General features: G+C 34.1%; 1 protein-coding gene across 2 annotated transcripts; it reads left to right on the top strand.

Annotated features, from left to right (window-relative positions):
* Positions 1 to 645: 645 nt before the first annotated feature.
* LOC145562483 (isocitrate dehydrogenase [NAD] regulatory subunit 1, mitochondrial-like) lies at positions 646 to 12,518 on the top strand. 2 transcript variants are annotated; one of them, XM_081622783.1, is made up of 4 exons: positions 646 to 1,339; positions 2,710 to 2,937; positions 11,161 to 11,239; positions 11,788 to 12,518. In XM_081622783.1, exons 1-4 carry the CDS (start codon positions 791 to 793, stop codon positions 12,060 to 12,062), a joined length of 1,131 nt encoding a protein of 376 aa, XP_081478909.1. In that variant the 5' UTR covers positions 646 to 790; the 3' UTR covers positions 12,063 to 12,518. The 2 variants fall into 2 exon arrangements, with proteins under 2 accessions (XP_081478909.1, XP_081478908.1); XM_081622782.1 differs by having other exon boundaries at positions 2,698 to 2,937.
* The last annotated feature ends 9,815 nt before the right edge of the window (positions 12,519 to 22,333 follow it).

Below are 22,333 nucleotides of genomic sequence, written 5' to 3'. Positions count from 1 at the left end.
CCCCACCTCCATGGATAGCTCCCATTGCCTGCCAAACCTCTACCCACCACACCTCCGCCTACGACAGCAAGGAACCCACCCCACCAGCCACCACCTTGGTCGAAACCCAGAAACACGCAACCACCTCTGTTAGAAATCACCGAAAACCACCCAAAAAACATAACCCAAAAAAAAAAAAGTGAGCAATGCTATGGAGTACTTCCGGCTGATTTTCATAGTTTTCAAACATAGACAAGTTCCTTGTCAGAGACACAAACTTATGGCTCTAGCCATTAAAAACGATGAGTTCTATGCTAAAATTGACGGCATTAACTGTTTGTCGGTGCTCAATTATTATTGATTTGTATATTGTTATTATTGGTTAGTATACTGTTATTATTGGTTTGTATATTGTTATTCTTGATTTGTATACTGTTATTAAGAGGAAAGAGACTAATTTTTTTACAGTATAACAAGTAGTACGCAAAATTACATTTTTGCCCCTGATATGGATACAACGAACCCATACTTGATAGTGGTGTATCACTACTCTCTTCGTATCTTTGTGTTGCCCAAAAAAAGGCAAACGCGACCTCTCACAAAATCGAATAACAATCACATTACATTTTTTTTATTAATCCATTTTATTTTATATTTAAATTTTATCATAAAAAAAAAAAAAAAAGAATAAAGACAAATTTCTCGAAAAATTAAAATTCTCATCCCTTTGTTGATCATTTGCAGTCTTCCAAGCTTCTTCCCCAATTCCATCACAGTCAACACCGCAATCGCCGCCGCAATTCTCTCTCCGATGGCTCGGCAATCAGCCCCAACTCTCTTGAAACGCCTCATCGACAACTCTTCCGGCCTAAACCCTAACCCTAACCCTAACTTCACGAAACCATGGCTGTCACACTCAAGATCCGTCACCTACATGCCCCGACCCGGCGACGGTGCTCCACGTAAGGTGACCTTAATTCCCGGTGACGGTATCGGACCTCTGGTGACAGGCGCCGTTGAGCAAGTTATGGAGGCTATGCACGCGCCGGTGTACTTCGAGAAACACGAGGTACGAGGTAACATGAAGAAGATTCCAGAAGAAGTTCTGGATTCGATTCGGAAGAATAAGATTTGTTTGAAGGGTGGTTTGGCGACTCCAGTTGGTGGTGGTGTGAGTTCTTTGAATATGCAATTGAGGAAGGAGCTTGATTTGTATGCTTCTTTGGTTAATTGCTTTAATCTTAAAGGGTTACCTACTAGACATCAGAATGTGGATATTGTTGTTATTAGGGAGAATACTGAAGGGGAGTATTCTGGCCTTGAGCATGAGGTTGTGCCCGGCGTCGTCGAGAGTCTTAAGGTAATTCTATGTTTTTGGTGTTTGATTCGTTGTTTTTGATTGATGGGTTGGTTTTTAGTTGTTGGTTTTGGGTTATATTTGTTTTGATTTGGTTTTTGTATTGGTTTAATTGGGAATTTTGAGAATTTTGATGTTGTTGACTTTGAAGTATTGTTGATATTTTGGGTGGTTTGTGGTGATAGTTGATGAGGATTGAATATGATTTTGAATTTGGAGTGGGGGTAAAATGGGGTGATTTTTCTTAGTTTTACGACTGAGATTGGAATAAAAATACATGTAAATCGAATGTGTTCGAAAATTAACATTAATTTCTTTATCAATGATCAATCTGTTAATTTTGTGCCTTGATATTTGACTCCAATCGTTATCATTGCACCTTACTAAAATGAGTGCTGAGTAGCTAAGATTTAATGATGCAAGAGTGTTAGCGGTAGATTGTGATCGAATGAGATTGTGGACGATGCCCATTTAAGTAGCGGTTGTATAGGTAGAGTTTGGTTTGAATATGTTGATTTCATGCCTACTTAGTACAATCCTGGAAATTTATTTCAAATTGATTGTTTAGGATTCATAGATATTCAATATTGAGAATTAGATGGAACAACTTGTTTTCTCAGAAATGGTTGTTCAAGAACCATGAATCTGTTACCAATGCTTTTCTTAATGCGGGTTAATCCAAATTCAACATTTGATACAAAGCACTCATTGCCTAGAACTCCACGGGCTTTTCAAGAACACTTAGGTGGGTGTAGATTTGATCTAACAAACATGTTTATGAGGTTGTGAAGTTTGGGTATGGGTCAGTAGCAGGTCCTTCGGTTTTGGGTTGGAGAATTTATGGTAGTGACCTTGGTCTTTTCGGTTTTGGATCACTTGGGTTGGGTTGACCCTTCTGTCAATTAGTAATGATTTACCCAACTTGTCAATTACTTGGGATGACCCAACTTGTAAAGGGGTGGAATATGGTAATTCTTTAGTTCATGATCGATTTCCAATTTGTTTACCTAAATTGAATATGGATTGCTATTTGATCATGAACTGCAAATTTTTTTTATCAGTTTTAGGTTGGTTTCTGATCAATTTATCTAATGTAATTGCTGTAAAGAATAGGTCTTAACCAAAGTGAACATTGGAAGTTTTTTATATGTGCAATCAAAGGGGTGATTGGTCTTTTAGAAAACTTTTTGTGCTACGCTGCTGCCACAATTGAAATGTCATCTATTGATTTTAAGGTTTATCTCTATTTTGGCAGATTGTTGGACCTCTGTATTAGTTCTATCACCTGATTTTCTCTATTATTATCTCTTCTGTTTGTATGGTCTGGCATACTTCTTGGACTAACTTCACGTCTTTGCTAGGTGATAACAAAGTTTTGTTCGGAGCGCATTGCAAAATATGCATTCGAGTATGCATACCTCAATAATAGAAAGACTGTGACAGCTGTGCACAAAGCTAACATTATGAAGCTTGCAGATGGTCTTTTCTTAGAATCCTGTCGAAAAGTTGCAAGCAAATATTCTGGAATCAAGTATAATGAGATAATTGTGGACAATTGCTGCATGCAACTCGTATCTAAGCCTGAACAATTTGATGTGATGGTATGTGGATGCATTAGTTGCATCTTTGCTCGCCTCTAACTTCATGATTTGCTTGCATTCATTACATTATAGTTGGCAGAATAATTACTTTTGCTGTATTTCCAGGCCTTGCTATCTTTGACATGTTAATTATAGTTACCTTTTGTTTTTGGCGAGTCAATAACCTTTAGCTTTAGTCAAGCATTTGTCAACTTGTACTTGTCCTGCCAATGGATTACATGTTCCAATTTCACACATTTACAGAGTTTAATTGTTTATCCTAGCTTAACCAGCCAAGCTAAACTTGCCAAATAATGTACTTACCAGTTACCACTTGTGGACCTGACCTACCCCATACCCTAAATTAGATTATTTGAAAACACAACTTCTATTTCAAGCAATACTAATAGACAGCTACTGCCTAAAAAGCAACCATAGAAGACATTTCTTACAACATTACCAATGCCTTCTTGATTCTTATGGTGGATATCAATTGACTGGTTCTCTAATATCATTTGAATCTGTACATTCTTTAGAGGACCTTTTTTTTTTTTTTTAGTGTCATTTTTTTATAAATTAACATTTGCTGCATTAATTCCAAATAGACTACTTATCTAAGTACCAAAGTCACGTGGCTTATTGTTTTAGATGGAGATAGTATGTATTTTACCAGCTGGTCCTATAATGTAAATTTATCAAGTTTTGTGATCCTTTTGTTTTTTAATATAGACTATCCATTTGAGCTGCTGAGTAGTCTGGATGTATTAGAAGGTTTATGAACCTTGGTGATCTGAAATTGTGGATGTTTAATCATGCATTTTATTGTCTGATGTTCTGGATGGTCAAGGTTATCGAGGTTTAATGTATAAAGCTCATGAGCTCCACCACAAAACTATAGGACAGAGCGATAGACTTTAGATTGAGGAAATGTATGAGAACCTCAGAGAACTAATTTGGGTTTATGACAGGGTGTTCTACAATGAAAGCTATACATTTGATAAGGCAAATGATGGAGTATTATAGGCCGAGGAAAAAAAATTTACACATGATTTTCATTGACCTGAATAGGACTCAGGACAAGGTGCCAAGGGATGTGTTTTGGTGGGCAATGACTAAGATGGGTGTTCCTCACGAGTGTATTGACCTTGTTAAGGATATTTATCCAGACATCAAAACAAGTGTTAGGACTTGCAGGGGAGTACCAAAGGAATTCCTTATTATGAATGGACTTCACTAAGGATCGACATTGATTTCTTTCCTCTTTGCAGCAGTATTGGATGAATTAACAAGTTCTATCCAAGGTGAGACACCTTAGTGTATGCTGTTCGCAAATGCTATTGAAATTAAAGATGAGACTAAAGTTGGGGTTGATGCCAAATTAAAGAAATTGAGGCAAAAATCTTGTGGTTTTAGACTAAGTCAAAGCAAGACTAGTTTTAGTACTATGAGGGTAAGTGGAGTAGTAGGGACATAGTAACATTGGATGGTTAGAAGGTGCACATGAGCGAGTGTTTTAGATGGTAGATTTCGCAAAAGAATGGAGAAATGTACCAAAATAAAACCTATAGGATTATGTCTGGATCATTGAGGAAAAATTGCAAATGCGGATCGGATGCAGTTTGATTGTGGTAATGGTCTCGTTGTCTTTTTTTTTAAGGGTAAAAGTTGGATAAGTTAATACTTAAAGAGTTTACAAAAGTTTGCTGATTTCCTATGGAAGAGCACAAAATTACATCTTGAGGATTTGCATCCCTTGATCCATTAGCAATGTCATTAGCTAAAGTATTAATACAAATACTAGGGGGAACAAGTAGAATACAAAGTTGGTTGAAAACATTTAGAGTTCTACTTGCATCTCTCGCCAGGATGTCTGCCACCTTATTCTTCCCTCTTTCTCCATAGAAGAGCTTCACATCACTGAGTTCTTGAAGCTGCAGCCTGTATTCATTAGTTTTTGGGGTTAGAACAGTGGTTGCATTACTAGTAAGTTCATCAACAAGGAACTTGCAATCTGTTTCAATGTAACACTGATGCCATCCTCTTATTGTGATTCACTTTAAAGCAAGGTTTATGGCGTGCAATTCTGCGTCTTTGGAGGTTGCACAGTAACCTTTCCATTGAAAACCCTCTTTCCATGATCCCATATCATCTCTGCAAACACCTAATTTGGAGTGTGGGAGGAAGGAAGCATCCACATTTATCTTTAGGAAGGAGTTAGGAGGGAAGTTCCAGGCAGTACTCTTGGGCTCTAATCTAGTGTGTTGGTTTGTAGAGAAGAACCACTCACTAGCCACCCAAATGCACTGGGATGAAGAAGTTTTTTTGCTGGGGAGTTGACTTTTGAGAAGAGACAACTGTTCCTTCTTTTCCAGATTTGCCTTAATGCAAAACTGAAAATGATATTCCAAGGGATAGTGTTCTGGTTTGGCTGAAGATCCATTCTTGGAGAGGTTCAGAGATGTTTTGAGACAGGGTTTGGTATAGCAAATTCATCCCAGAATTCAGTAGCTCTGGACAGGATAAGAAGATGTGGTCTAGGCTTTCTATAGAGGAGGGGCATAAGGTGCAAGTACTAGAGTTTTTTTTTATTTTTCTGAAGTGAAGATTATGAGAAGTAGGGAGTCTATCCCAGATTAGTTCTGATTTTTGGGTAAGTTGGAGCAGCCTAGATGGTGTTCCAGTCCCAATTTCTATGTGAAGCAAGCTCAGAATGGAGAATTTTACTGCAGACTAGCCATTCTTTGGCCTTACTACTGTCAAATTTTCCTTTCTTAGTGGTGAAGTTGTAATCCTCACAGACTATGCTGCAAAGTCTATTAAAGATGTCATCACTGATTTGAAACCCAATATTCTCTTCTAGATCAGATCTAGAGTGCATAAGGGTGGCACTTAAGCATCTATTCTTAGAATGGCTAGCTATAGGGCCCACAAGTAGAGACCTTACATTATCAGCTTGTAGCCACTTGTCCCCAGAAATTTATAGTGTTACCATTCAGAGGCTCCTAGTGAAGACTATGTTTGAATAGCTCCCAACCCCATCCTACAGCAGCCCATATGTGAGAGCCTTTATTGGAAGGGGTAGGCCTATGCTTGCCAGCCCAATTTGATTTAGTGTCCACCATCCAGCATAGTCTAGCTAGACCTAGCTGATTAAGATCACTATGGTTGAGAAAACCCAAGCCCCCTTTCTCCCTTTCTTGGCAGACATGATTCCGGGCAATCCAAGTAACTTTCTTCTTTGCAGGATTGCCCCCCCAAAAGAAATTGGAGTAGATAGAGTCAAGCTTTCCAAGGATGAACTTGGGGAGCTTAATGCAGGACATCATATATCTAGGGATGGAGAACATAGTAGATTGCAAGAGAACTACTTTCTCTCCCCTAGATAGAGTGTTTGCTTTCCAAGCAGAGAGCTATTTCCCAATTTTTTCTAGCAAAGAAGACTGTTGTCTCCTATTTGGCTTTTTCGCAGATAAGGGATAGCCAAGATAGGTACCCAAATCATCAATCATATTGATGGATGTGTTGCTTGAAAAGTAGATTTTACTCTTATCCTCATTTATTTTTTGGCCTGAGAAGTCACAAAAAATTTTCAAGGTCTCAGTTAATGAGTTTTAGAGGCTTTCTATTAACAACACCAAACAGTAACACATCATCTGCAAAGAGCAAATGGGAAATTTCAGTACTCCCCCCTCTAAATCTAAAAGGCTTCCATATTTTGTGGTTGCATTCTTCATGGATCTTTCTTGACAGAAACTCAAGGCAAAGGATGAAAATATAGGGGGAAAGGGGGTCACCTTGTCTGATCCCCTAGAAGGAGAGAACTGAGATGAAAATATAGGGGGAAAGGGGGGTCACCTTGTCTCGTTGTCGTTGGAATGACTTGTAACAACTAACAAATGAATTAAACAAATTGCAGCAAACAGGTGTGATCTTTTTTCAAAAAATCCACAGTAATGGTTTATAGTTTTTAAGTTTAAAAAGTATTTTTTGAAAATATATAGCCAATATATTGCAGATAACATATTTTTTGAACTAAAATTCACTCAATATCATGTTTAATAGAGTACATAGTTAATTACAAAAAAAATTTGGTTATATAAAAAAAAAAGAAAAGATGTAACATGTAAAACAGGGTTGTAATGCAGTGATTCCCCGTTGCATAATGACAATGCGGGGTGAAATTTGTGATTTTTGTCGTGGCGTTATATAACAGGGTTTTGCGGAACAACAATCCAAATTCTGTTACAGAACGGATGTTCTATAATTATTGAACGATCGAGTTTTAATTCCATGTTCTGGATGGCTTAACAACTGGAGTAGTGGAGCATTGCATGATTGTAGTACACCTTTGAAGTTAAAGGTAAAATTTATTAGACAACTATTATCACAACGTTGTTATATGGGTCAAATCCGGGATTCAAGAAGGATCATATTAGGAAGATGAGAGTAGCAGAAATGCGTATGTTAAGTTAGATGTGTGGGATTGCCGTAGGATAGAATCGAAAATGAAGATATTAGGAGGAAAGTTGGAGAGGCCTTGGAGTTTCAGGCATTGAGTATACTATAAGGGAGAATCAATTGCATTGGTTTGGTCATGTGAGGGGAGATGACTCACCAGTAAGAAAAGTAGAGGTTTGAGATCAAGAATTCTGAATAGGCCGAGGAACTAAAGATGACTTGGATGGAAGGAGTTGAGAAGGGCATGAGAAAGTTAGATTTGCAGGAGCACATAACATTAACCATAAAGGAATGGAAGTTAGGGATCATGAATTCATGGTTGGTGAGTACAAGAGAGAAAATCTTAACCCCATCTTTGGATTAAGACTTGATTGTTGTTTTATATTTGTGTTGGCTTTTGATATGGTAGCTAAACTGAAATATATGGCTGAATAGGTGGCTTCTATGTGGAAGAAGGTGATATTGCTCTATAAGGAGGCTCACTGAAGGAGTGAAGGACATTAAATTAGGAATATATTGGAGATGTGAGTGCCTTAAGGACCTCATGGAATTCCTACCTGAAATGCTCCATAATAGATCTTTGAGGATGTTCGATAATGGAAAATTTCTTTGAATTGGATAAAAGACCTGATTGCTTTTGACTTCACTTCCAGTTAAATTTCATTATTGTAGCTTTCTCATCTAGCTTGATCTGGTGGTATACGAAGTTGCCATCTACAGATTCTACACCACTGGTGTCTTTGGGGCCATGTTTGTTTTTCAAACCACCCTTGGTTAGAAGTCTCCTTAGTAAGCTCTTCTGAATGTTCTTTCCTGCTAGCATGCCTGTGACATTTCTATGATATTTTTTTTTTCTGCTTTTTCCTCGTAGAAGGTGCATCTTCTTGAGGAGTTACCTTCATATGAGGCTATTAGCCAGTGTTTATGCCTGCCTCTTCAGAATTGTAATTTTGCTAAAGTTTATAATATCTTATCCTATCTTTTCCACTCATTTCAGGTTTTTACTTTAGATTTGATGTTTTTAAATTAGAATCTCAGGAAAATATACCTTGTCTTTCTTTTGTAAAATAAACCTAGTTATCTGGTTGTAATCATCAATAAATGAGGTGAATTACTTTTTCACTGGAAGGGATTCCCTGTTGGCATCTACAAACATCTGCCAAAATTAGATCCAGTTCTTTTGGTCTTCAAGCTAGTTTTATAGGACCTGGCTGCCTATACAGTCCAGTTTTCTAAGCTCATGTTAATCAATTAATTTTGGTGACCCAAATGGAAGGAAAGTCTGTCATCCTATATTTCTTGTTATGGTCACGCGTTGAAATTAGATTGGATTGCAACGAATTAGTGGTGATTGAAGGCTCTAAAATTTAGTATTCATTGGACTCTCATAATATTTTTGGCACAACATCAAATTAACAATTTTCTTTTGGGTTATCTGTTTCACATCTTAGAATAGTTGAAATAACCCCTATTTAGAGTTATCCAAACTTGGTGGCAAGAAATGCTGATGTAAAACACTCCTAAGAGTATTACTGAAGTTTTTAGTTCCTTGCAGGTAACCAGACCTGATTTAGGCTTTTGAAAAGTTTATTGTCAAGGTTCTGGAGTGAATCTAATCTACTGAGTTCTTTGAAGAGAGTAGTTATATTCATAAGATGCATTTCAAACATTGGGCACTTGCAGGACTTCCAGCTTTCTGCTGAGGGCTGGGCAGTTGTAACCCTGTACTTGATGACAAGTGAAGGCTTAAGCAGTCTTGGCCGTGTTTTTTTACTTGAGTACTGTGAAAAGAGTACTGATACACTGATATTCATAAGATGAATATCAAACTATTGGCCGTGTTGCAGCCTTCCAGGACTTCAAGCATCCTACCAGAGCTGGGCAGTTGTAGTCTAGGGAGCTCGGACTCGGGTACGGGTGTCGGACTCGGGTATGGGTCCAAGTGTCAGACTCGGAATATTAAGGATCCGCGGACTCATTTTTAAAAGAGTCCATATTTTTTAAATTTGGACTCAGGGACACGGAAATTTAAAAAAAATAGAGTTTAAGGTAAGTAAAAATAGGTTAAAGTAGAAGTTTAGAGTAGTATTTATTGTTCAGCTTTAAAAAAAAAAAAAAAAGAAGTACTGTAAAAAAGAAAAGAAAGAAACAGTAAATAAATCACGTGAGTTTCCCACCCACCCCCACTTTCACTATTTCAATTTTCAAGACTGCCTACCCCACCCAAATTAAAAAAAATAGATAACAAAAAACAAAAATTGCAGTTGACGCCGGCAAAGAAATCCGGCAACTTCATGGTGTTAGACTGCTCGTTTTTCACTTTCGATCAAAAACCCTAAGGTTAAGACTCTTGGTTTGGTGAATCTGTCCCTCTATTTTAGATCTAGGGTTCATGATTAACGAGTCCCCCGTTTTCACCCAAGGGTCCGACCCAGATTCCGTGTCCGTACCCGGGTCGCGTCGTGTCAACATTGGTACGGCTGGGTGGTTGGCCGAGTCCGAGCTTCGCAGGTTGTAGTTGATTGAAGGCTAAAGCACTTTTGCCAGTGTTTTCTCACTTGACTTGCACGTAATTTCAAGGAACTGTAAAAGACAAGTAGTTTTGCAGTATGCTAATGCTGAATGGAATATAATATTATTAGCCTTCAAAGCAGTATAATTAAGAATAGATACTAGCCAATGTTTGTTGTTAGCAATGATTTAAACTTCATTAGTCTTGGTGAATAGCTATTGAGAAGCATTTAGTTTCCCGTAGCACGACTAAGAATATTAAGTTGAAGTTACAAGCGGATTGAGGCGCAAATACAAATTGAAATAACGCTTATTTATCCATAGGGAATCCAATTGGCCAACTTTTTCTACATGGCATTACCAATGAAAAGCTTTTAGGCTCTGTTTGTTTTAATGGAAAACAATTTATTGGGAAAATGACTATCCATGGAAAATAATTTTCAAGATAAAACACATTAGTAAAAAGTTTACCTTTGTTTTGTTTCCTTACCAAAAAATTATATAGGATGGGAAAAATAGGAGTGGAAGGGAGAAGATGGATGAGAGGGGAGGTAAGGTATTTAAGGAGAAGGGAGGAAAATGTAGCATACCTTCCTTTTAAATGGAAAACATCTTTTCCTCTTAGGAGATTTATTTTCCATGTTTGGAAAATTGTTTTCTGTCAAAACCTTTGAGGATCCTTAATTATGAAACATCTATGTTATTAATTCATGTTAATCAATGAATAATGCTCTTGTTCTATAACATACAATGTATTGTATGGGAACTTGAAGTTCAAGAAGAATCATCAAAATGTGTCTTGATCTGTTTTAGTGTTTTGCTTGTAATATTCTTACCTCTATTTTTTTTAGTTGACGACACGTATTCCTTTTTAGGAAGTTTATTTTTTGTTGACACATTTCTTTTTTGGGTATATTTTATACCTTGCATTTATCGGTGTATCCCACTTGTTTTATTATTTTCCCTCAATCTCTCTCCTCTCCTTAATGTGTGTGTCTAAATTGAATGTGTCAACTAAATAGAAACGGATGAAGTACTTAATAAAATACGTACTATTGTTCATCAGTTTGCATTCGTATAGTTATACCTTTGAGAGCTTTGGCAATCCCGTGGAAATTATTTAGAAATAAAGCATCATTCTCAATGTCTCCACTTTCTAATACATGGTTTTTAGTAATTTTAGTTTTGTGAATTATGTTAGCTTTTAATAAGGTATGCAACTATTTGTGTTAAAGGTCAATTGTAGATTCTATGCTGACTATCTTGATCTTTTAGGTGACGCCTAATCTGTATGGGAATCTTGTGGCAAATACAGCAGCTGGTATAGCTGGTGGTACTGGAGTAATGCCTGGAGGTACATTCTGCTCCTTGGATTTCTGATAATTAGCTCAGTTTTGTGCTTTCAAAGCGACATATTTAACCAGGCTGAGCAAAAATTAAAGAGTAATGCTATTTGTGTTCACTCCATAACTTGTTGGGATTATCTATCCAAACCATTTGCTATGAGTATTTTCTTTCCTTCTTGTTGGGAAGATCATGTTATAAGCCTGATGCTTAAAAAGGATTTTCTCATTGTTTGCCCCCTTTTTCCTCCTCTGTAGTTTAGACTGATTTGAAATGCAATATTATGTAGGTTTTGGGTTATTCTTTGGCTGAGTCGAATAATGCTTGTTCATGACCAAAAGCGGTGGTTATGCTTAATAACATGCCAATTTTATTTCAATATTTCTTAACAATATAATATATAGATAAACATATAACAATATAATGTGGTTGGTAATTTTACTTTTGAAATGATGTACAGCAAGATTGTGTATTCAGAAAATCTTAGTAATTAGTAATTTGGGTTTAATATGAGGTTAAATAAATGTCTCATTAATTGATATATTTTTGCATCTGAAGGTAATGTGGGAGCAGATAATGCTGTGTTCGAACAAGGTGCTTCAGCAGGAAATGTTGGGAGTGATGAAATATTAAAAGAAAAGAAAGCTAACCCGGTAGCACTTCTGCTCTCATCTGCAATGATGTTGAGACATCTCCAGTTTCCTTCATTTGCTGATCGATTGGAAACCGCTGTGAAAAGAGTGATAGCAGAGGGCCACTATCGAACACCAGATCTTGGAGGTGACAGCACCACCCAGGAGGTGGTTGATGCAATCATACGATATCTGGACTGAAGACATTCTCCGTGGTTTTTGACTGTGAAGCCTGTTGACAGGCCTAACCTTTTTGGGTATCTGCTTGCAGAATAATCCATACCATCAAGATCTTCTTGTAATTGGCAAATACTTTGGTTTTAAATAATATATGATTCAAGATAAAGAATCGTAAGATGGAAAGACATCGAGCATTTAGAGGATATAGGAAATTTTATCAGTTCAAGAAAAATCTGATTTTAGCTTCCTGGACTCTATTGGCTTGCACTGAGGATGTGGAAGGACCATAGGAGACTGGAAATTGATGTATATTCTTTTGTAATTGTTTAAATGATAGCTAAGCGCTGAAGGTTGCTTAGATTTCTCTCATGTTGATTATTGTGCTTATATATAATCTCAGTAATGCTGATGAAACTAGAGAAATTACTTGCAGATAATATTCAGCAGGTTCAAATTAATAATATTGCAGTTTTGCTACTTACCACCTAGAATCTTGTCCCTAAATAAGTTTTTTTTTTTTTTTCATTATTAATCAACCAAATTCTGCTATTTTTTTTTTAACTTATGATTAATCAAATCTCACAATTTTTATTTTCATATTTTCTTAACTAGTGAATCCAACATTAATCATATTTTATTAATTTTATATTGTCTGTTCTCCAATTATGTCCTCTACTTTACTTTTTACAATTTTTTATTCTTCTCCCTACCCCACTATCTCCATATATTATTAGTTTCTCCAATTTCCCCTAAAACTCCGTACATAGAGAAATATAACAAGTATTTTAAAATGGAGGGAGTATAATATTAAAATGTAGATTTTTGCAAAAAAAAAAATAAAAAAATAAAAAAAATGTGTAACAATTATTAAAACAGGGCTACATTTGGTTAATGTAACACTTATTAAATACAAAGGAATTATACTACATCTGTTTGTAACATAAAAAATTCAAATTACGCACTTTGCTTTTTTATAGTGCTCCATAATGACATGGCACGCACGTATGTCAATGCAAAACTTTAACCAATAATATCTTTAATTATCAATAATTATAAATTATAACAATTGAATATTAATAATCTATTCTTTAAGAAGATTCCAATAATTCTCCACAATACTATATTTTTTCTTAGGTACAATTTATAAAGATTGGTCAAAATAGGTTTAATGAATAGTGCCAAAATTTTCAATGGTTGACACTAAAAAAAATAGCAGTAACTTTTATACTTTCATGCCTCATCCTTAGGACGTAACAATATTTTTTTTTTTTTTGAAAGAAGTCCTAAATGACACTAAATTTTATTAATTAAAGCCATAGCCATACGACATTTACAATTGATCATTAACGATAATGAAAACGAATTTAACAAAATCAAACAAGAATTAATCGAGGAAGGGCTAAAAATCCAAATACATAAATATAACAATTCGGCACATTCTCAATTCGTTATTTCATACAACTTTTTGAGTAGATCCATCATCGCTTCGCAATTTTGTGAGAAAGTAAATTCTTATGCTGATTCCGTAACCCGAATTCGAGCCATAATCAATCGTAGCCCCGCACAACCGGAGACCAAATTAAACAAAAAATAAACCTTGTCTTTCGAAGGAGTCCGAAAAAGCTTGTCTTTCGAAAGAGATCAAAAAACCTTGTCTTTCGTAGGAGATAAACCCTTTCTTTCGAAGGAGACATTATTGTAACCTAAGAAACAAAAAGCTTAAAAGAAAATAAAGATAGGGACTTTTCACTGGTGAAATCCGATGGAAGCCCCTTCAAAATTGACAATGGAGGCTAAAATTTAGGAGAGAGAGGAGGCTAGGCCGCTAGGGTTTTTGTTTTGTTTTTTTTTTTTTTTTTAATAAGATCTGATTAGGACGTAACAATATTTTAATACTCCCTCCACTCCAAAATAATTTTTATGATTGAGTTCTTGATCTTTTTTTTTTTTTTTTTTTTTTTTGTAATTATATAAATTAAAATGTTATTATTTCCTCCTTGTTTTCTAAATGTTACATATACCAAATGCGGTTGTGGTTTTTTATTTATTTTTTAGGTATTACACTTCTTTTTTTACAAAAAGCTACAATATAATTCACTAGATTAGTACCCGCATGATGCACGGTGGTGATAAGTAAATTTTCCATAATTCTATATCTTTTGTTAATAACTTTTTAAAATAACTTGCTCACTTATTTTTCTTAAAAAAAGTTATATACATACATATACATATATATATATATATATATATATATATATATATATATATATATATATATATATATATATATATATATATATATATATATATATATATATAGAACCAAGTTATAATGAGAACCAAGGCTAAAATAAGAACTAGGAACTAATCTAGGCCCTTAGATCATGTTAATCGGACGGCTCACATGCTTCTCGTGTCAGTAATGGCATTTTTGTAATATTTTAACTTTATAAAGTAGTTTCCAGTTTCATTTCTCAAAAGTAAATGAAAATTTAGTAAAAGTAAATGAAATCAGTCTTAAAGTAAATGAAATTACCTTAAAAGTTAAAAAAAAAAAAAAAAACTAAACAAAGTTTGAAAATAGCGAAATTACGAGAATGCCATTAATGAGAACGGGTGCAATGTGAGTCATTAGATAGAGTGCGATCAATGGCTGAAATTAGTTCCTAGTAGGAACTAATTTCAGCCATTATATATATATATATATATATGGGAGGGATCCGGTAAGAACCCATCCTTATATAAGAACCCTTATGTAAGAACACCTTGTGTTTTAAACTTTTTACTATGTTCTAAACTTTTTCCTATGTTCTAAATTTTTTTCTGCCTATGTTCTAAAGTTTTTCTAATATCCTACTGTAATTTTCTTATACTTATGTTCCAAATTATTTCCTATGTTCTAAATTATTTTTTTTTGCTTATGTTCTAAATTTGTTCAAATGTTCTAAGTTATTTTTTCAGCTTATGTTCTAAATTTTTTCCTATGTTCTAAATTATTTTTTCAGCTTATGTAATAAAACTTATGTTCTAAATTATTTTTCTTATCTTCTAAATTTTTATTTGCTTATGTTCAAAAGTTTTGCATGTTCGAATTTTTTTTTCTTATGTTCTAAATTTTTTTTCTATGTTCTAAATATGAACTCCTCAAAATTACAGAAATGCCATTACTAGAGGATCATTTTAGATGGTTAGATCAAAACTAATAAAGGGCTAAGATTGGTTCTTATATAAGATTGGGTCCTTATATAGAGGAGGGTTCTTATATATATATATATATATATATATATATATATATATATATATATATATATATATATATATATATATATATATATATTGTGCATAATCATTTTTAAATTGTTATTATTTAATACTAAATCATAATATTTACTATGTTATTGAAAATATACAAAAATGATGCTTAGACAAAATATATTTAATATTGTATTATCTATTGAGCTTAAACGTTCAGATTGGAAGCTAAAGGAATGAAATACTCATATAATTAGCCATTAATATCTATACATTTTAAATATTACAAGTAGAATGGAAGAGAAAGTCAAGTTTTATACTCCCTCCGTTTCATAATATTAGTCCCATATGGAATCAATCACATAAAATAAAAAAATAAATATATTTGGAATTTAACATTAAAATACAACATAATTCATAATTAGATTACCTTATTTAACTTCTTTTTTTTTATTAGGAAAACACAAGTCATAATTGCATAATTTAATGTAAAAATTTCCTTACTTAGAGTCATGTCATCAGTCCACAATCAATTAACTTCAAAAACAATTAAAGTTATAAATGAAATATATTCAATATGGGTAAATCTTTTTGAAACGCCCAAAATAGTATATGGGACTAACATTATGAAACGGAGGGAGTATTTTAGCAAATAAAAGGAAAGGAAAAAATAATAAAAATAAATAAATAAATGATGACATCATAAGTAAATTTGGAGATAATATTTTTAATGAGAGTTTGGCACGTAAGACACTTTAAGGGATTGATGACATTAACATGTTTTGTTTTAGTAATAGTTCTCTTTGTTCTCATGGCCCTTACCGAAATCCATCAATAACTCTTTTTATTTTATTTTTCCTCTCACACTCATTAATTGTCAATAAACTATCAACTCCACTATTTTTTATTTTTTTTTTTACAATTTTTTGATACTACCTCCGTTTCAAATAATATGAAACGATTAAACATTTTTCCTCTCTACTTTATGTCAAATCGTTGCACATATTATGAAACAGAGGTAGTAGTATAATTACCCCATTTACCTCTTATATTATGTAAATCAATTAAATTGCCTAAAAATATCTAGTCAAAGTATAACATTTAAAAAAACATTGAGGGTATAAGTTATTGGATTTATCTAAATGTATATTATTGTAATATAAACTTTTAATTAACATTTATGTAGGCAAACATTTTGATTCTCTTATAAAAAATAGTTCAAATGTCATCTAAGTTAATATGTGAATACTGTACACATATTATCAAATTCATACTATTACTGGTATACAAGAGCATGGGAAATTGGGAAGTGTAAGTGTTGGTCCGTTGTGGGTCTCACTTCCACACATATCAATGCATACTATGTTCTATTAGGTATAGGGACGTCAAGTGGGCGGAGCGGGACTTGGTATTCTCATCCCAGGCCATCTTTGCTTCATATTTCCAACCTTATCCTTATCCTCATCCCCATCACTATCCCCACAGGTGTAAAATTTATCCCCTTCCTCACCCCATCACCCTCTAAAAAATCCCTACCCCACCCCCACACGTGAATATCCATCCCCGATTCAGCCCTACCTTCCCGGCCCTATCACCCGCCTTGTCTCCACCATAGACACACCACAAATAATACAATTCTATTGTAAATTTATAATTGTACAAACACATAATATAATGAAGTAAAAAAAAAATATTAGTATTTAATATCACACTTCAAACAAATAAATCTAACACTAAAGTTCAAATATTAAAAGTATATATAAAACCACAACAAATATTAAAATACATTGGGCGAGAATGAGGCGAGGTGGGATGGGTATGTGTTAGGGTAAGTTTAGCGTAAAATCCACCCCTGCCTCACCACATGTCAAACCTAGATCCATCTCCATCCTATTGAGATGGAAATGGGACGATTATCCTACTTGATCCGCTTCAATGACATTGCTAATCCGGTGTATTGTATATTATATGTCATGAGGTGGTATAAATTTACTATGGATGAGTCCAGTTGTATAGAATACAACGTTTTTGTCATTTTTCTATTTGTGCAAATGGTGTTGTTATCTAAACCATGGTATCGCTCTAACCAACATGATACCACTTTCACCAACTCCTAAGACTACACTCTTGAATGAGTCAAACCCACATAATAAAGTGGTGAAAGCATTCTTGGAATGCCCCAATATCCCTTACATCATGACCTAAAACCTGTTTCTTGCATGTTTCACTTGCTTGCGTTATTAGTCACCCTACCGTTAGAAAGCATGGAAGGTATGATATTGTACACCAATTTTATCATTATAAACAGGGCTATTTTTCCCAAAACCACATTTCTTAATCTACCACACAACATGAGTAGTGTTACATTGGGTCCTTTCTCTCCAAACAATGACCCTAGAAATGTTTATAATGTTGATTTCCATCTCCAACAGGCAGAGGACTACCTGGCCTCGGCTTCGTGTTCCGTGAAATCTTCGATGCCATTGATGAGATCACCATCTAGCCCTGGTCTCATGCAGATTCCTCCACCTCCATGGCGGGCATTTCAGCGACCACGAAGAGCGTCAATGGTAACGAGACTATGTAAGCCGTGCGATGATCCTTTCCTCATTGCCATGAAGGAATGCACCAAAAGTAGTAAGAGAATTGGTTTCAGATCATTGTTTAATATTGGGAAGATTACATTTTCATGCAAGCATGGAAGTGAAGTTAGGGAAGATGGTTTAATGAGATTATCTCAACTTCCATCTATTCCTAGGGAAAGATCAACCAGAAGATCGAAGATATCTTAATGCTTCTGATGTTGCGAAATTTTAGATTTATGTTGTTGATTTTGTAATCAGTAGTCTAAGCTTCTTGAAGTGCATCTTCATTCTATTGCCTTAGGATTGTAAAATTTCAAGTTATTGGTAATGAAATGGAAAAACATGTACTACCCTCGTAATTTTTATTGGGTAACCAAAGAGCTTATACAACATAAGATAATACGCAACAACAAATACTCCCTCCTCTCCAAATAAAAATCTGATTCATGTTTTGCACATTAAAAAGATAAATAAAAATAATAAGATAGTACGACTGTGTGGGATTACTCATTGATTGATTAAAGGATTAAATATTGTAAAAGCTTTCCAAATAAGGAAATAGAGCAAGTATTTAAAAACGGGCGAAAATAAAAAGTGGGGCAAGTATTTAAAAACGGAGGGAGTATTTCTCTCCTCTCATGTCCCACTTAAGTCCACTACTACTTTTTATTTTTTTTTATTATTTCTTTATTTTATAAACTATTAACCCCAGTGGCGGGAATACAGTGGCTCACTTAATTAGTAGCTTGGTGGGACACAATGTAATGATGAACTAGTTTGTTTGGACTTGTTCTCCCAAAGTTTAATTACTTTGGCGGATTTTGATTTGCAATAATAATTTCCGCTCCATTTGTTTCAAAAAATAAACTATGAACCCCACTATTAATTTTATAAATTATTTTTTATTACTTTTTTAATCTCATATTAATTATCTTTCAATAAACTATTAACCCCATTATCTTTCTTTTATAAAATTTTAATACTTTTTTTTTTTTTGAAACAAATCAATTCATTAATAAAAAGCCATCCGACATCTACAAATGAAATCTAAATTAACAAATATATAAAATTGAATCAAATTAGGGTTTCCTTTATCAAAGCTACGATCGTTGAAAAGATGTTGCACTGTGGTACATCTCTCGCACACGTCGCTGGAATATACAGCCTTTTCGGGGAGACAGTTGATATGTCCATTCTATATAGTATTTTACCCCCGTCCCTTGGTCTTAATTAGTAGTGCTTTTGGCTCTTTAGAGCCACTTTTATTACTAATTGGTTTTTTCTAGTGTTTTTGTAGTTTTGGTTGAGTTTTGTAGGAAATTGCATCTTTGGAGCTTTTTCCCGGGATTATTGCGGTACAACTACGAGCATTTGAAGGCATGACCGATTGCATTTGGACACCGAGTATTCAAGACCCGAAATGCAGATTCGAATTGGGCCAAGAATGAAGCCCAATCCAAGTCCAGCATATAGCCGGGCCCGATCGGGCGGATGCCCAGAACGATCGGGCGAAGAAAAAGGCGGGCCCGATCGGGCAGTGCCTCGCCCGATCGGGCGCGTGTTTCTGAGGAGAAGTTTAAGCGTTGTTTAAGTTGTTTTAACTTAGGATTTTCGAGCTTAGTATAGATACGCTTTTGTTAAGCGAGTTTTGGATATTCTTTTCTCCCTTCCCTTATGCTCTCTCTCTTTCTCTCTCTAAATTTTCTCTCTCTCTCCTCTTAAACTCTAGTATTATTTTCTTTCTCTACAACTCTTTGTTTAATTCCATCTCTTGTTTCCTTCAATTTTGGTAACAATTTCTTCTACTTTAATCTCATTTATTTTACTTTATTTCTTTCATCATGTTTCCTTTAATTGTTTTGTTTAGTTTATGTTCAATTATGTCTGAGTAGTTTTCTTTCTAGGGTTTATGGGGATCCATAAATATTATGAAGGGGTAATTTATTATTATTATTATTATTATTATTATTATTATTATTATTATTATTAATTGTCAATGCTTGATTAATTTCCTATTGATTAATTTAATGATATGCGGTTAGATTTGGCCAGATTTAACTCGTATGAGTTTAGCAATATTGATTCGAGATTCGAGAGATGAGAATTGATGTTTAGGCTTAGTTTCAATAGGCAGACTAATTTATATATGGTTAGGTCGAGATTCGAGAGATGAGATTTAATACCGGTAAATTAACTATGTGATTGTAATACGTAGCGAAAGCCCTTTATGATCTGATTAATTGATGCATTGATGATTGATTATTATGTTTTACCTTGGAATATTATTTATTGGTGAACCTATGCCCTAGGTCTTTTATTCCTTGATTTTCCTCCTACTTTTATTCCTTTCCACTTTTACTCCTCGTAGTTTAGTTCTCCTTTATAATAACAAATTGGTTACTTGATAATTTAGATTATACTGATTAATTAGGAATAAATTAACTAGTTTCCCTGTGGTTCGACCCTTCTTCCCTATGTACATAGTTAGTGGATTTAGGTATTATTTTTGACTGGATGACTACGACTTTATCCACTAACTGTGTACACATAGTTAGTGGATCGGGCGGTGCCTCGCCTGATCAGGCGCGTGTTTCTGAGGAGAAGTTTAAGCATTGTTTAAGTTGTTTTAACTTAGGATTTTCGAGCTTAGTATAGATACACTTTTGTTAAGCGAGTTTAGGATATTCTTTTCTCCCTTCCCTTACTCTCTCTCTCTTTCTCTCTCTAACTTTTCTCTCTCTCTCCTCTTAAACTTTAGTATTATTTTCTTTCTCTACAACTCTTTGTTTAATTCCATCTCTTGTTTCTTTCAACTTTGGTAACGATTTCTTCTACTTTAATCTCATTTATTTTACTTTATTTCTTTCATCATGTTTCCTTTAATTGCTTTGTTTAGTTTATGTTCAATTATGTCTGAGTAGTTTTCTTTCTAGGGTTTATGGGGATCCATAAATATTATGAAGGGGTAATTTATTATTATTATTATTATTATTATTATTATTATTATTATTATTAATTGTCAATGCTTGATTAATTTCCTATTGATTGATTTAATGATATGCGGTTAGATTTGGCCAGATTTAATTCGTATGAGTTTAGCAATATTGATTCGAGATTAGAGAGATGAGAATTGATGTTTAGGCTTAGTTTCAATAGGCAGACTAATTTATATATGGTTAGGTCGAGATTCGAGAGATGAGATTTAATACCGGTAAATTAACTATGTGATTGTAATACGTAGCGAAAGCCCTTTATGATCTGATTAATTGATCCATTGATTGATTATTATGTATTACCCTGGAATATTATTTATTGGTGAACCTATGCCCTAGGTCTTTTATTCCTTGATTTTCCTACTACTTTTATTCCTTTCCACTTTTACTCGTAGTTTAGTTCTCCTTTATAATAACAAATTGGTTACTTGATAATTTAGATTATATTGATTAATTAGGAATAAATTAACTCGTTTCCCTGTGGTTCGACCCTTCTTCCCTATGTATATAATTAGTGGATTTAGGTAATATTTTTTATTGGGTGACTTCGACTTTAGCTTGTCAATGGTCTAACGATTTGTTGTAGCCGTAAGTATGATTCTCATCTGATTCGCCTGAACACATTTGAAAACTTGACAACTGTTGCGATCCCGAACAAATCTTTACCAAAGAATTGACAATAGGGCCAAAGATGATTACCTTTTTGATGAACCCTAATACACAATCAAACCCTAAACATAAATAAACAACTAAACTAACAAAAACTAACGACTCCACTATAGCGAGACACTCCACAATAGGGAGATAGACAAATATCTACACTACTTGTGTAGATTTATTGAAACTTAAAATGCAAAATTTAATAAAATTAAGGGAAAAGGATCGAAAATAGTTTAATTTTCGAAGAAATTAGATTATTTCCCGCCTAAACGGCCAAAATTTTGGAGAAACCCTAGAAGAGAGGAGGAGAGAAGAGGAGAGGAGAGGCGAAGTTAATTAAATTTGCTAAAACTATATATTAACGCTTATTAAAACACATAGAAACTATTAAGAATCAACGAGTCGAAGTCCACGCACTTGGTTGCATCTTAGTTTCACTATTTCTCTACCCGACTACTTAAACAACCCTACTCACTCCATATTAAATATAAGTTAATTAAATTTGCTAAAACTATATGTCAACGCTTATTAAAACGCATAAAAACTACTTCCTCCGTTTTTTAATACTTGCAACACTTCTCTAAAATGGAAATGTCACAATACTTACAACATACTATAAATGGAAAGTTTTTTGGGAAAAAATTGTACTATTTTTCTTATTAAAACATATGACCCACTAAATTATACTTCACAAAACCTCTCAACTCCATTTTAAAATGTATTATATCATATAAACCCCATTTTTCTTAAATAACTTTAAAAAAACGTGTGTTGTAATTATTAAAAAACGGAGGAAGTATTA

The sequence above is a fragment of the Chenopodium album genome, chromosome 10, assembly GCF_948465745.1.
Source record: "Chenopodium album chromosome 10, dcCheAlbu1.1, whole genome shotgun sequence".
NCBI lineage: Eukaryota > Viridiplantae > Streptophyta > Magnoliopsida > Caryophyllales > Amaranthaceae > Chenopodium > Chenopodium album.
This window is presented reverse-complemented; position numbering and strand designations above follow the sequence as displayed.